The sequence below is a fragment of the Limulus polyphemus genome, unplaced genomic scaffold, assembly GCF_000517525.1.
Source record: "Limulus polyphemus unplaced genomic scaffold, Limulus_polyphemus-2.1.2 Scaffold43, whole genome shotgun sequence".
In the NCBI taxonomy this organism is placed as follows: domain Eukaryota; kingdom Metazoa; phylum Arthropoda; class Merostomata; order Xiphosura; family Limulidae; genus Limulus; species Limulus polyphemus.
In genome coordinates this window covers 1,043,884-1,058,942 of record NW_013665653.1, presented here as the reverse complement: position 1 = coordinate 1,058,942, position 15,059 = coordinate 1,043,884, and the positions used below count along the sequence as shown (strand labels likewise).

The 15,059-nt window shown below is 31.4% G+C and overlaps 1 protein-coding gene across 1 annotated transcript in view; it reads right to left on the bottom strand.

Annotated features, from left to right (window-relative positions):
• LOC106462127 (neural cell adhesion molecule 1-like) overlaps positions 1 to 15,059 on the bottom strand; it is a 122,767-nt gene that overhangs the window by 9,390 nt on the left and 98,318 nt on the right. The window contains exons 5-9 of the mRNA XM_022389485.1: positions 11,788 to 11,991; positions 9,138 to 9,434; positions 6,123 to 6,413; positions 3,989 to 4,282; positions 3,310 to 3,606 (exon numbers count right to left, since the gene is read on the bottom strand). Coding sequence (XP_022245193.1) covers positions 3,310 to 3,606; positions 3,989 to 4,282; positions 6,123 to 6,413; positions 9,138 to 9,434; positions 11,788 to 11,991 — 1,383 coding nt within the window. The remainder of the gene's footprint in view (positions 1 to 3,309; positions 3,607 to 3,988; positions 4,283 to 6,122; positions 6,414 to 9,137; positions 9,435 to 11,787; positions 11,992 to 15,059) is intronic.

The following is a 15,059-nucleotide window of genomic DNA, read 5'->3' as shown; positions in this document are numbered from 1 at the left end:
CCCAGGCACATATATAAATATTTTAATGTATACCTATATTTCCAGGCACATACTTAAATATTTTAATGTATACCTATATTCCCAGGCACATATATAAATATTTTAATGTATACCTATAAACCCAGCCACTTACTTAAATATTTTAATGTATACCTATATTCCCAGGCACATACTTAAATATTTTAATGTATACCTATATTCCCAGGTACATACTTAAATATTTTAACTAAATAGTTTGTAAGTGAAATATAGATTTACAAAAAGTACTAATTCCGCAATCTATTCAAATTTCAACAAAAGTCCGTTGGAGCCCAGCATGAACTTTTTTTTTAACATTTCACAACTGAACTATCTCATTGTTCGCTCCTATAGTAAAATAACAGTGTATGTATAGTTATTTTCGTCATGTACGTCTATAGCAGAGGAACAGCGCGGCTCAGTAGTTTCGCGCTTTGAATTTGTAGAGGAATATTTGCGAGTTGGAGGCTGGCCTGAGTAATGTTGTTGTGTCTTTGAACAGGATACTTTATACCATTTACTCAAGTCTACCCAGCTGTATGAAGGTTAACCGGAGGTTAATATGCAATGGACTGGTATTCCGTCCAGGGAGGGGGGAGTATACCCATTCTCGTCCGCTTATGCCATTTGAAACCAGAACTTGAAAGTACCACCCCTATGTCCCTGGACTGGTATTCCGTCCAGAGGGATGTATACCCATTCTCATCCACTTATGCCACTTGAAACCAGAACTTGAAAGTACCACCCTTATGTCCCTATGTAAAGGCACGATAATGGCTATTTGTAAATTTTATCTCCTATAATCGATGAACATTATAGCTATTTTCACCATTTAATCATATATCGAATAAACAAAACAGATATTTTACTCTATGAACTCCTTTATTGAAAAGGTAAATATACATACATTGATTGTAAATAGACTGTTGTCAATTGCACGATAACATATCTGCATTAAGTAAAAAGTTGATTATTTGAAAGTTTTATAAACGTTGCTATTTCTAGCATGTAAATATCCCTGGTGTAAAGACTAATTACTATGTGTAATTGTTTCCAGTGATGAATTATGCCAAGAAAACTGAAGAGAATGTGCTGACGTAAACTTTAATCCTTGTTTTTTTTGTTCATTTCTGTTTGTGATTTTATTTATCAAAATACTCTATTAAACCTAATACTATAGTGCTATTTAAATGAGACAAAGAACTAGACCTATCATAATAAAGTCACGTGGTTCATACTTTTAAAAAAACCACGAGTTTAATATTTTCTTCATTAATCTTATATACCGTAGCATAAAGAGGCCTATTGCAACATGCTTCAAAAATCTATACATTGGCATTGCATCTCAATGAAGCACTTTAATACAGAAGAAAATAAAAGGAATATTAAATAAAACCAGCTTCATAACATGTTCCCTTCTATTACAAGAAAAAAAAACAGTTTTAAAAGCAATACAGTTATGTCAGGCACATTAATCAGACGAAACAGCTACACCAACTTCAACTTTATAAATGGAAATGCCAAGAATCACTGTTGCAAACATGTTGCTGTCGGAGGTATTACAACTAGTTCTTATAAGCTTTAGATTTATGGTATTTCAAAGCTGTTTCTTCCTATGTTTTAAAACCTAAACTTGGAAAAAATAAGTATATATAAAACATGTTAATCATTAGTTTTAGAAAAAGTAATGTTTATGCGGTTATGAACAATTATTATCATAAAGTTTCATTTTAAAGAAATCGATCAGTGTTAGCTTACCAAGTAAATTGTTTATCGATCAGTGTTAGCTTACCAATAAAATTGTTTATCGATCAATGTTAGCTTACCAATAAAATTGTTTATCGATCAGTGTTAGCTTACCAAGAAAATTGTTTATCGATCAGTGTTAGCTTACCAATAAAACTGTTTATCAATGAGTGTTAGCTTACCAATAAAACTGTTTATCAATGAGTGTTAGCTTACCAAGAAAATTGTTTTAGAAACGCTGCCTAATTTTCGTCTGATAATGTCAGTCAGCAATTAGCTGTCCCATATAATAAACCAGTGGCTTAGAATTAATTTTATTATTGCTTCATATCAGAGCAATTATGTTAAGAACTATGTTACTATATTTGGTAAACCTCGATTATCAATAAAAAAGGCATCTAAAAACGAATATAGAAGGGAAGCTAGAGTGGAATTTTACCAACACATCGTTGCTGATCTAACAAAAGCGATTATTCAAACTTAGAAAGAGGTTAAAATAAAACCAAAGTATTAAAGTTCATTGCAGTAAAAACATTATTTAGATTTTAAGAAAAACAATCGCAGCACATGCACTATTAAAATGTCTAAATAGTTTTAAATAGGTATAAAATAGCGTATAATGTAGCCAGTTCACTTGACTTACTGACATCAGTCCTCATCGACTGTTGATTTTGAGTACTTTCCAAAACCTTCACATGCCTAATGAGGTACGCCTTTGCTTAATTATACTCACATTAGGACTATGTTACACGTGGCAGTGTATACAACAATTAACTTTGCAACAACGTTCTTCAGTCTGCTATACTAATAATAAGCAATACAGCTGCTTGCAGTCATGGTGTACTTCCTAGACGATTCTGAAAAAAGGCTTGAGAAGCTATAAAATAAGTAGTTATGTCACATTAATCTAGATACTATAGTTTACAGAAATAAAGGATTATGTTGGATAAACTATATACTATAACTTACAGTAATGAAAAGCTTTTTTCCAAAGTATAACAAATTTGAGCATGTTATTATAATTCATGTATAAAACAATTGATGATTCTAAATTTGGAGTACTCATTCAATGATTAGAAGTAGTTTATAGATATTAAGGAGATTTCTAATGGTTTTGATTTCTACATTTTTCGTAATGTAGTTTTGTTTTCGTAGATTCTCAAACGAAAGAAAAGCTATGCACAGTTGCGAAAATTCCAGTCCCTTCTGTTTATGTATAAAATAATCGTTATTTCGCTGTTTATGCATGACATACCAAATCTTTAATGCTTATCTACAACATAAAGCAAATATTCGATTTTTATGTATGACATAATCACTAGTGTCATTCACTTCGAGTAATACTTATTGCTTTAGTTATCATTTCGCAAACGTAATAAAACCAGGTTTACATTTCACAATGAGCTAATGTATACTGGTTTGGAGTGCTTCAAACATAAATTTTGTCACTGAGGGAAGTAATCTTCTATAGTGCTTACTCGGAGATTTTGTTATAGACAGAAGATCAAGTGTATTTAAAAACAGATCAAACAATGTAGTTCCTACCGGTTAGTTTTTCAGCTGGTCTTATGGTGCTCGATGAAAGAGTCACAATAGAACTACGTCCCTTACGATTTACCGCGTAAACTAATAGTCTGTAGAATGTCCCCGGGGTAAGTCCGTTCACAGAAAAAACTGGAACAGGTGACGAAACTTTAGCGTGGAGGGCTCCGCTTTCTTTTGTGTAAACTTCTATCATGAATGTTTGTTCCAATCCTCCGTCAAATCCTTCAAGGCACTCCACCAGGATTAGCTCCTCTGTACGGTTAAATATCGAGCAGTTTTGAACTGGTTCTGGAGGCTCTGGGAGAGATTGAAACGTTTGAATGATCGCACCTTTGTTTTTCACGCACAATATAGGGCTTAATCCTAGAACAATCTGAGTAGCTTAAAGAACTTAAAGTAACCGTAAGTGCAGATTTAGAACATTAGAGTCTAGGAAATATTCAGTAAAATCATGATTAGTTTCTGTAAACATCAGTTACACGAGAGGGTTAAGAAACCCCTTAATTAATAGAAAATTACATTATGTATGCCCTAACATACTGTTTATGTGTGACACAATCGCTATTCCTGCTGTATGTGTATGAAGTAATCCGTTCTGCTTATGTATAACATAATCCTAATCCCTACAGTTTACATATTAAATATGAGATAATTCCAATCTCTAATGTTCATGTCTTACCTGCAAGTATTATTTTGAAGACGCAGGGATCTTTTTGCACTCCTATTGTGTTCTCCCCCCAACACAATAAAGTTCCGTAGTCTTCATCAGTCTGTATGCTGTAAGATGCTGTACTTTGACATTTGTTGCTGTGAATTGTATGAAGGATTTTGTCTGTTACTTTAGCAGAACTATTGAAACGCCAGTGAAATGTAATATCGTTTGGATCTGAGTCCAGTTGGCACAGGACTTGAACACTTTCTTTATTCAAAACTCCATAAATGGACTTTTGGCCAGGTTGACATACTGGAGCATCTAGAAAATTAACAAACATAACCATCCGGTCTTCGTATTCTATGTTTAAAGGTAGCAAGATATGCATTATTTACATTAGATACTACTTTTTTTAAACGTTATCTTAGTGTTTGTTTTTAAGCGCAAAGCTACAGAATAGGCTATCTGCACTGTGACTATTATTGGTACGGAACCACAACTTTTAATGCTGTAAGCACTTAAGCTTACTACTCATCCACCGGGTTATGGTTTGGAATATAACATTGTTTTAATAGAATAATTTCTGCACCTATTGTAATCAAGAACATATTCCTATTCCAAGTACATCCCAAAACTAAACTTAAGACTCTGGTTACTAATATTATTCATTTTTTTAAGTGATTTAGTTTCGGTTCCATATTCATTTGTATCCTCTGCGTTTGAATGCTTTCATATTTAGTGTTTGTATTAGGATTAATGTAATATATATCTACAAATAGTAGAATGTAGTAGTAAAATATATGTGCACATTTTTCGAACGGTGGCAATATGTATCAAAAAATGTCAATTAAAACATATTTGATCAAAATACATGGTTCATACTTTAACCACTACTCATTTTAAGCTCTTCTGAATATGGAATGGTTTTAGTGCAACCTGAGCCATGTAAAGCTCAATTATTCTGTGACACAGATATCCACTGTAAGCCCTAGGATAGAACGTATAAATATGTTCAGTTATGCAGTGATCCAGGTGTCCAATGAAAGATTTAGAATAGAACAAACATATAAAGATGGTCAGTTATCCAGCGACCAAGTGCCCAATGTAAGCCTTAGGATAGAACAAACGTATAAAGATGGTCACTTATCCAGTGACCCAAGTGTACAATTTAAGATTTATGAAAGGAGAACGTATAAGGTGGTCCGCAACATATTTTAAACATGTCAATCTAATTATTGTGATGGTGATTAGTAAGTAAAGACCAACATAAAAACAGTTTTCTGTAATAGCAAAGAAACCCATTAGACTAAATGCTTAGCTCTAATAAATCAGATCTCTAACAGTATCTCAATGTTTTGAGCATTTAGCGTATTTGTTACATTTAATGTTGGAAGACAAACGATTAGTAATATTTTGCATATTTTCTGTAATCCGGTACACAAAGGAACGATTTAAACCTTATTGGGAATCGTACTAGGAGATGATGACTTATGAAAAAATGGAATGTGATATACAGACCATATCCTTGAGGAATATGAACTATATTAGTTTGGATTAATGCTTTAAAGACAATGCTGCTCACGAAAACCATTCAGAAGGAAACAAGGCAGGAAGAAATGAAGCGTACGCTACTTCCATTAAAGAATAAAGGAATTCGCCACATCACCTCCTGACCCCAAAGTTGCAACAAATTTTGAAGCTTGCAACAGGAGCACAATTCATAGTAAATAAGCAAATACTATTTTCTCGTTCTGTTAGAATGTTTTTAATCACCTGCACGCTTAGAGAGCTTCCTTGTGTTCTGTTTGTCTGATCATTATGTATATGGAACGAGAATAGCAAGTAATGTTATAAAAGAAACATAAAGATAGGTATAGAATGGCTGGAGTATGTGTTTTGTTCAGAAGGGTTTTGATATTTTTGTTATAGTGTTTAAATCAATGATTGTTGTGTTTTAGAGGTTACAAACTGATTGAGCCTTGGGGCATTATCAAAATAGCAAACAAAAACTAAACTAACAAGCTACAGCTGTGGTAAAATATTTATATTTTGGGCACTTAAAATAATTTTATATATTGCACGTACTGTTTGTATCGACCTCGTACTACTTCCAATTCAACCAAACGTACAATAGATGAACGTGTAAGATAAAATAACGTACACTTAACCTTCAGAAAGATCTCATTGCTGGTACCCACGCCTTCACTATTTGTAGCTGAGCAGAAGAATTTCCCCCTGAATCTTTTTTTCACGCTCTGTAGAACCATTGACTGGCTACTGATGACTACACCTAGTGAGGGGTTGCTGACAAGTTCGTCTGTGTTGAAATGCCATTTTATTTCATTCACCCACGGGTTGGCTTTAATGTCACATTCAAATGTAACATCATCTCCCTCCTCTATGTCTTGTTTTTTGGAGTAAGAAACCACCCGTAATGAGACGCTTGGAGGATCTAATAAAACAGAAATGATTTGAAAGAAATTTAATACGTTATTACAAAATTTGAATTCACATTTTATTTTAATTCTGAGCTATTTTTCGCTTACTGTGAAATAACATTTAAATGTCAAATTGCGAACTTTTTCAGTTGATTATGATACCTCATTACAATAGTTTGATGAAGAACGATGTGTTTCACAATGATGAATCGTGTTTACTACAATCGTCGAAACATTCATGTAACAGGTGTTGCCGACTTTAAAATTATGTTTCCGAAAAACTAACTTTAAAACTAATATATACAGGATGGTGATAAAGACAACCTCACATTAGAAATAAGTTATGTTTTAATATTACTTGTCCCAGAAGAACACAATTTTACCAGAGACATATTGATAATCATAAGTTTTTAAAGGAATTTTTGACAAGGTACAATGTAACCATGATACGCTTCATTTTTTTCCCGCTCAAACTAGTATTGCTTTTACATCCCTTGCCCTTCCCCTTCTCTTTCTATTTTCCAACAATGTGTGATTGGTGGTTTGAGTAAAGTACGCGACAGTCTGCAGGATATTGCAGGAATCAATTAACAATGTCCAGAACAGATAATGCTTATAGTAGCTTAAGTTAAGATAAGCTTGTTATGGGGCTTGAGGATGAAGGAAAACATGTTGAACACCTTCTGTGACAGCTTTTTGAAACACGCTATATTGCAACCAAACTTTTCTGAATAAAAAGTATGACTCTCAATGCTCCTCTGTGAAAAGTTTATTTTTATAGAAAAAAAATACATTATTAAATGTATGGTCGTTTTACATATAAGTTTTCTTTATAACCCACTCTCCTTATCTCTGTGTGTATAATTTCTCGAGAGTACTTAAGGCTTTTAGTGCTTTTCTTGATTTTTACTAATCAGTTAATGAAAACCATGCGTCTGTTGTTTCATGAATTTAAAAGCATCTACTAATAATTATACACTGTTACAAATTTACTGGATATTTCAAATGTTTTTGTCGAGAAGTTAGAACGTTAATTTTTTTCATACATCTCATTAATTACATTTAAAAACCTTAATAGTATGAATAACAATACGATGGATCACGTTACATTTGGCTGATGGAAATGCACTAAATATCCTGTAACTATCCGAAATGTATTATAAAGCATATTAAACAAATTCGAAACAGCATAAATAAAATGTAATACATTTTTGAACATCATGGATTAATATTCAAAACCTTAAGTGTGTTTGTCAATACAAAATACTTGAAGATATTTAATGTTAGGAGTTCTTCATGACTAAACAAATACATAATGTTGGGAGATAGCAATTCCCTAGTGTATAGATATCACATATTCTCAGGTATAAACATATAAAATACATAATATTAGGTACTATCAAGTTATTTAATATATTTAGACACAACATAAAATTGGGTGTTAGAAACGTTCGGTACATTAAAAATATGTATTGTAGTGAACTATATAAATTCCTCAATGCATAAACACTGCACAGTTTTGGGCGCTACTAAGCCACAGAAACAATAAAAATGCAAAATGATGGTTACTATGGATCACCGTTGCATATTTACATGATGCATATTGTTGGAGCTTTTATCAATTTCCATTATATATGTACATACTATATAATCTGGACTTTTATCAAGCTCCATTACATAAACACACACACATACATATATACATAGATACTCCATAATCTGTGGTGCTATCAATCTCCACAACATATGTAAATACTACATAATCGGGGGGATGCCATTATTCATTAAATATATATATATTACACAATATATTACACAAAAAATGAAGCAAGATAGTCTGCCTGTCTAATGTTTATTAGAACAAATATCATAATAATGTAGGTACGTATAGATATTTATTAGAACGTATATCATAATAATGTAGGTACGTATAGATATTTATTAGAACGTATATCATAATAATGTAGGGACGTATAGATATTTATTAGAACAAATATCATAATAATGTAGGTACGTATCGATATTTATTAGAACAAATATCATAATAATGTCGGTATGTATATATATTTATTAGAACGTATATCATAATAATGTAGGTACGTATAGATATTTATTAGAACAAATATCATAATAATGTTCCGTACGTATACATATTTATTAGAACGTATATTATAATAATGTAAGTATGTATACATATGTATTAGGACGTATATCATAATAATGTAGGTATGTGTACATATTTATTAGAACGTTTATCACAATAATGTAAGTGTGTATACATATGTATTAGAACAAATATCATAATAATGTAGGTATGTATACATATGTATTAGAACAAATATCATAATAATGTAGGTATGTATACATATGTATTAGAACAAATATCATAATAATGTAGGTATGTATACATATGCATTAGAACGTCTATCGTAATAATGTAGGTATGTATACATATGTATTAGAACGTATATCATAATAATGTAAGTATGTATACATATTTATTAGAACAAATATCATAATAATGTAGGTATGTGTACATATTTATCAGAACGTATATCATAATAATGTAGGTATGTATCCATATGTATTAGGACATATATCATAATAATGTAGGTATGTATCCATATGTATTAAGACATATATCATAATAATGTAGGTATGCATACATACTTATTAGAACAAATATTATAATAATGTAGGTATGTATACATACTTATTAGAACAAATATAAAACTTACAGTGAACTTCTATGTTCCATCCTCTTTCAATACCACTTCCAGGAACCTTTGTATTTTCAGCTCTGCATGACAGGTATTTTCCATTATCCTCTACAGAAGGCAAGAACTTAAAAATACTAGTAGTTGTGTCACCTTCTGTTATCATGCTGCCACCAGAGGTTGCTAACTGTTCTGATCCTTTCCACCAAGTGATTTTAGCTGGTGGCCGAGAACCTCGTGTCACACACGTTAGTTTAACTTCTTTATCTGCTGACATTGGGCGGTGAGAAGGTGTAATTTCTATTTCGATTGGTTTTACTATAGAGGAATAACTGGTTAGTATAACTTACTAAAAAATAAGTATCTCAAAATAAATCTCAAAATGTAATGAAGACAAAAATATATAATAATATACCAAAAGAGGAAAAAGAAACAGATTGAACAGAAAACAGAGTTTTTCTACTAAACTCTGTTTACGTAGGAACTTCTTGTATTTACCTTATTCCATATCAATATGAAAATAGTGTTATTGTTGGATATTAGACATTTTTACCCTAAACATAGAAATCTGATCAAATTTAAATTCTCGACTTTAGAATCCAGGCTTCATATCCTTAAGATAAAAATTGGGTCGTGTTTAGAATTCAGACTATATATCGTTAAAATTAAAAAAAAAAACTACTAATAATAGTAATTAAGACTTTATATCCCCCCAACGTGAAAATGTTGTCATGTTTGGCATTAAGACCCTACATTCTCAACTTAAAAATATTGTCAGGCTGGTGATAAAGACATAAAAGTGTTATCAGGTTGGAAGTAAAATACTGTCAGGTTGAGCATTAAGATCTTATGTCCTCAACATGATAATAGTGTGAGGTTGGGTAATAAGACTTGTGTCAAGATGAAAAATGATGTCAGATTGGGCGTTAAGGCATAGCTCCAATGTAAAAATATTGTAAGGCTGACATTAAGACAGCACTTTCAACATGAAAATGAAGTTAGTGTTGATATTAAGAATTTTTATGATGAGATTAAATATAATAGTACAATAATGTGAAGTCGAGTCTGTACTTCACCAACAAATCTTCAGTTCATTGACAAAGCTACTAGACACCTGCTTTTATACATGCAGTACTCAACATATAAGTTATCCGAAAACCGTAAGAAAATGAAACATATAAACATAGACAGAAGACAATTATAAATAAAATTCTTAACCGTCGACTAGTTGATTTTTATAACTACACAAAAAGTTGAATTTGCTTTGAAATATTTGGTGGATTTTAATATACGAATTTCTTATATATTTTCCGACGCCATGTACTTTACAAAAGTTTGTTGAGTAACTCTTACAACAAGTGGTGTGTCACATATAAAGCCATCATTTTTTGTGGACCTCATGTCTACTCCAAACACTAGAAAGGAGCGTTGCTCACAAAGGAATACTTCTGAACGTGTTTGAAAAGGCAGTTTCTGTACACTTGTCTCTTTTATAATGAGCTCTTATCTACGACTTCATTCTAGTTCTAAGCCATACTGTAGTGTTGATCAATACTGATATGAGATATGTGCTTTGTCAAAAAGTAGGCCCTAGCTATAGGCATGCTCTAAGGAAAGGAAAATATCTTTACACGAAGTTTCTAATTCGTATAAAAGAGAGAGAGCGAATATGTATAATTCAAGAATTTAATAGTGGTTTTTATTTCACTATTGACAGTTTTCTTGAGTTACAATAAAAAAATATTTGAACAGTCTTGAGAACAAACAGAAATAATAACAGTTATGAATTGGCAACAAACAGAAAAAATAACAGTTATGAATTGAGAACAAACTTTATGCATCATTTGTCCTCGTAACAAATTTCTGAAACATCGGTTTAATCTTACAAAATTAAGTTGGTAATTTTAGAAAAAATAAACAAAAGTTCAGTGGAATAGTCATATAGTTAATGATTGTTTCGTGACGAATAATAATTATATATATATACTTTTTCGTACTCGCATATTCTAGCTACAAAGAGTTAAGCCTTTTTTTTTACATTTGTTTACATTTCTAAGAGCCTTTATGAACATTAAACACTCAAATGGAAACTATAATTTGAGATAACTCTTCTTTATTATTGCTACACTTAATGTTTCACACCACAAGACGTCCTTAGAGTTTTTATTATAATCCCTCTCACAAACTGCAACCAAAATCGTACAATAAGTGTTTCTTCATTAATAACCCTACAAGTTCCTGCAGCCAAGTACTAAGGCAGAACACTAACTAACCAAATAACTGGTTTGGAATGATGGATTGTTTCTCTGGTAGATAATTCTATCTTACACCATTACTACGTACTTAGAGTATTTGAGTAATTATTGTGAAAACAGTATCCAAGCAATCCGTATTTTTGTTCTCCGTTTCAATGTCGTAATTGTTTGTATAGAATATATACTTATATCAATAACAATTTAATGTTCTGTATAAAATGTGATAAAAATCGGATTGGCAGTAAAGTCATAAATTACAAAACAGTAAAGCTAATCTGCTTAATGCAGAGCAAGCTATATATCTTTACATGAACGTAAAGACTGGTCGGTAATATTTGAAAGTGACCTCATGATAGGTTTTTATCATTATAAATTACAATAAAACGTCAAGAAGATGGCTCTACCCTCATACTTACAATTAAGTTTTAGGGTAATCGTCGTCGAAGAAGGAATTGTTATGTTGTTGTTTGATGCCTGGCAAGTCAAAACAACTCTAAAATCGTCTCTCTCCAGCTCTGGAATAATAATTTTGTTTTGAACCATCTCATCGGAACCGAAAGTATAGTTGTCGTCCAAAAGGGTATAATCTCGCCACCAGGTTAAAGAAGGACGAGGTTTTCCTACAGAGGGAAACAAAGTAGGAAGAAAAATGCACAAATTGTTAATATTAATTAATAGATTTCTGTGTTTTTGTTTTTAAGCTATCTTAGTTATTTACAGGATCGTAAGCTCCAACAACTAAATTAATATATATATATATAAACTTGTGTTTATGCTCTTATTAATGAAAACATGACTGCCGAATCCTCAAATGAAAGCTAATTATGGAATGGGTTCTTAATAAAATAATCTCTTTAATGCTATCATGAAGGTACCAGAGAAAAAATGGCTTCATTATTCTTAAGATTCATAAAGGAAACAAGAGTTTTTTTTTAACAAAAATATTGTACGGCCTTTGTTTTGATAATGCGTTAATTCTGAAACTAATACAAGGTGATACGCTCTATTTATGTCGATTCTCCGCCCACATTTTATACTATTTGTTAGTCCTTATAGATAGATTGTTTTATATCTCATGACAATAAGAAACATAGATATAAACCCTTTGATGAGTGCCAACCTCATGTCTACCGTGGTATAAGATGCTGTATTATATGCTATTGCCTGATGAGTATGTATTGTTTACCGTACTTAGATTTAAGAGTAATTTTCAGGCTAATGTATCCTAGTTTGTGTTCTTTTAATGGAAATTAATATACTTTGATGCCTTTTATTACGCTTTAGACCCTTTTTCATTGTAAATATTTGAAGACTGAATGTAAACAGTATATGAGTAACTACAAAATATATGATATTATTATAGCCTTTTTAAACAATATCATTAGCAGATTGTTCGATTCCGTAAAGCTAATTAGTTCTTTCCTTTGCACTGCCTTTATTAATGTGTTAGGATAAGATAGTTTATATTTATTTTTCTCTCATTGTACATTCACGTAAACATATGTATATGATAAAAAACGCGTATGTTGTATAAGGCTATCTTCAGTGGGATCACTTTTTCACAGTCTTTTTTCATAATTCAACTTTAAACATCCATTTTGTTACTTAATTCAACCCGCGAACTTTATTTAATGCCTCAAAGATTTGAGCCTTTGAGGAGTATAACACTAAACAATAATTGCAGTTAAGGAAAAAAAATATTTTTTGAAAGAAGTATCACGATCATCAGATCAGAAGTAGTCTGCTCTGTTGACCTATTGGTCACGAACTTTCAGTCAAAAAATAATCTTATTCTTCTAATGCCTATAACAGTTTTTATAAATCATTATCATTTTTTAATAGTAAGCATAACGTAAGAAGTAAAATTATAAGTTGATCAGTGATCAGTTGCAGAAATTCAATCATTCGAGAATAAACAGAAGATTGGCAATATATATATGGAGCCACATATTTTTGGCCATTCTAAGCGTATTAAAAAAAAGTGTACACTCTGATGTTTGGGAATAACAAAGCATAAAAGTTATAAATCACATTAAAAAAGTTCGCTAGTAATAACTGATCCATCTGTCGAAAGCACTAGGATTTTATTGAGTTTTTTCATGTAATTTACCAATTTCATTGAGCCTCTATGTATTTTTACTATCATAACGCTTTTTGTTTTCTTTAAGAATTTTACGAAAAGCTACATAAATAGCTTTCTGCACACATTATCTCTTATTATGAGCTTTTACACTAGAGGAGAGGAAACTAGTCAACAGCACCTGCTGACAACTCTTGGATTACTCTTGATTATCGAACACTGGGATTTAACCGTAACTATTATTACACACATACACATACACCTAAAACATCAAAATGCTCTTACACCATCGGAGTGAAACATCGGATTTCTATCATGTGACAAAATACGCAAATTCCTTTTTGCGTAATATTTTTGGGAAGGAGGAATTTTTAAAATTAATTTCACTATTGATTGGCTACTTGTTTAGAATTAATGAAATAGCTTTGCTATAATATTTAAGTCTTTCCTAAAACAATAAACTGGTACTGCAAACAAGTAATCTGGATTTATCGACTTTAATATAATACTCTTATTTTATGGTGAGTGAACTTAAGTAAACGAGTAGGCAAATCCTCTGAAAAGTTGCTCAACTTAGCTCATTCGTTAATCTTATAAAAGTAAAAGATGTTCGAACCCGGGATTTATTTAACATTATAGCAAATTATTAAGTTATATCTCGAAACTTAAGTCGGCCAATCAGCATGGTCAATTATTATATAGTTATACAATATGAAAACAACTGTTAAAAATATTATAGCTATCATAAAACAATAACTCCATTTTATAAATTTCAGGGAAAAAAGATATCATACAATTTTATCTTGTCTCTCTCTATAAATATACTGAGGGTACCAAACATATTTTGCCCTTTTTATTCCTAACTTATCGAAAGAACTTAAAAACTAGCTTAATATTTAGTACTTTTTATGTACATGTGAACACCCAGAATGTTAAGTTTATATTTTATGTAATGGGTTCAAACACGCAATATAAAAGGTTAAAAATTAATATAATATTATTAGTAATCTAACATCACCCAGGGTCAGTCATCATATTTAGTCTCACTGTACAAGTATAAAGTGTCAGCAAAGCTTTTCTCAAATTTAAAATTCATTGAATTATTGAAACACTGCGAAAAACTAGCGTGAACATTTCAAAATTATTTATCTTACGCTTAAATGTTCATAAAACTTTAGTATTTGTGACGCTAATAGGATTTGTTCCTTTAATAGTCAGTAGATTTGTAGAATTAATTATTTATATTCTCAGTATTGTTTATAGCTGAATTTTTTCACATAACGGTACGTTATGTGGCATATAGGCTAAACTACTAAGTCAGAGATCCTCACAGTTCATCTGTAGCATTCTCTGATTTTAAACCGCTAACTAAAAGGAAGGCAGCAGCACACGCAGCTACAAAGGTATTGTCCGGCTTTTTGAACCGAATAACTGGTATTTTTATAATGCTCTTGCAGCTGAATGTGAGGAGCTTTTTCAGTAGAATCACGTCTTAGACCTCGGATTCATATCCGCAACTTGATATACCTATCAATAGACCTTCTCGATTCTGGAAAATCGTCATAAAACTAATATTTTACAATATTTAGAACCATTTGTCCATAAAAT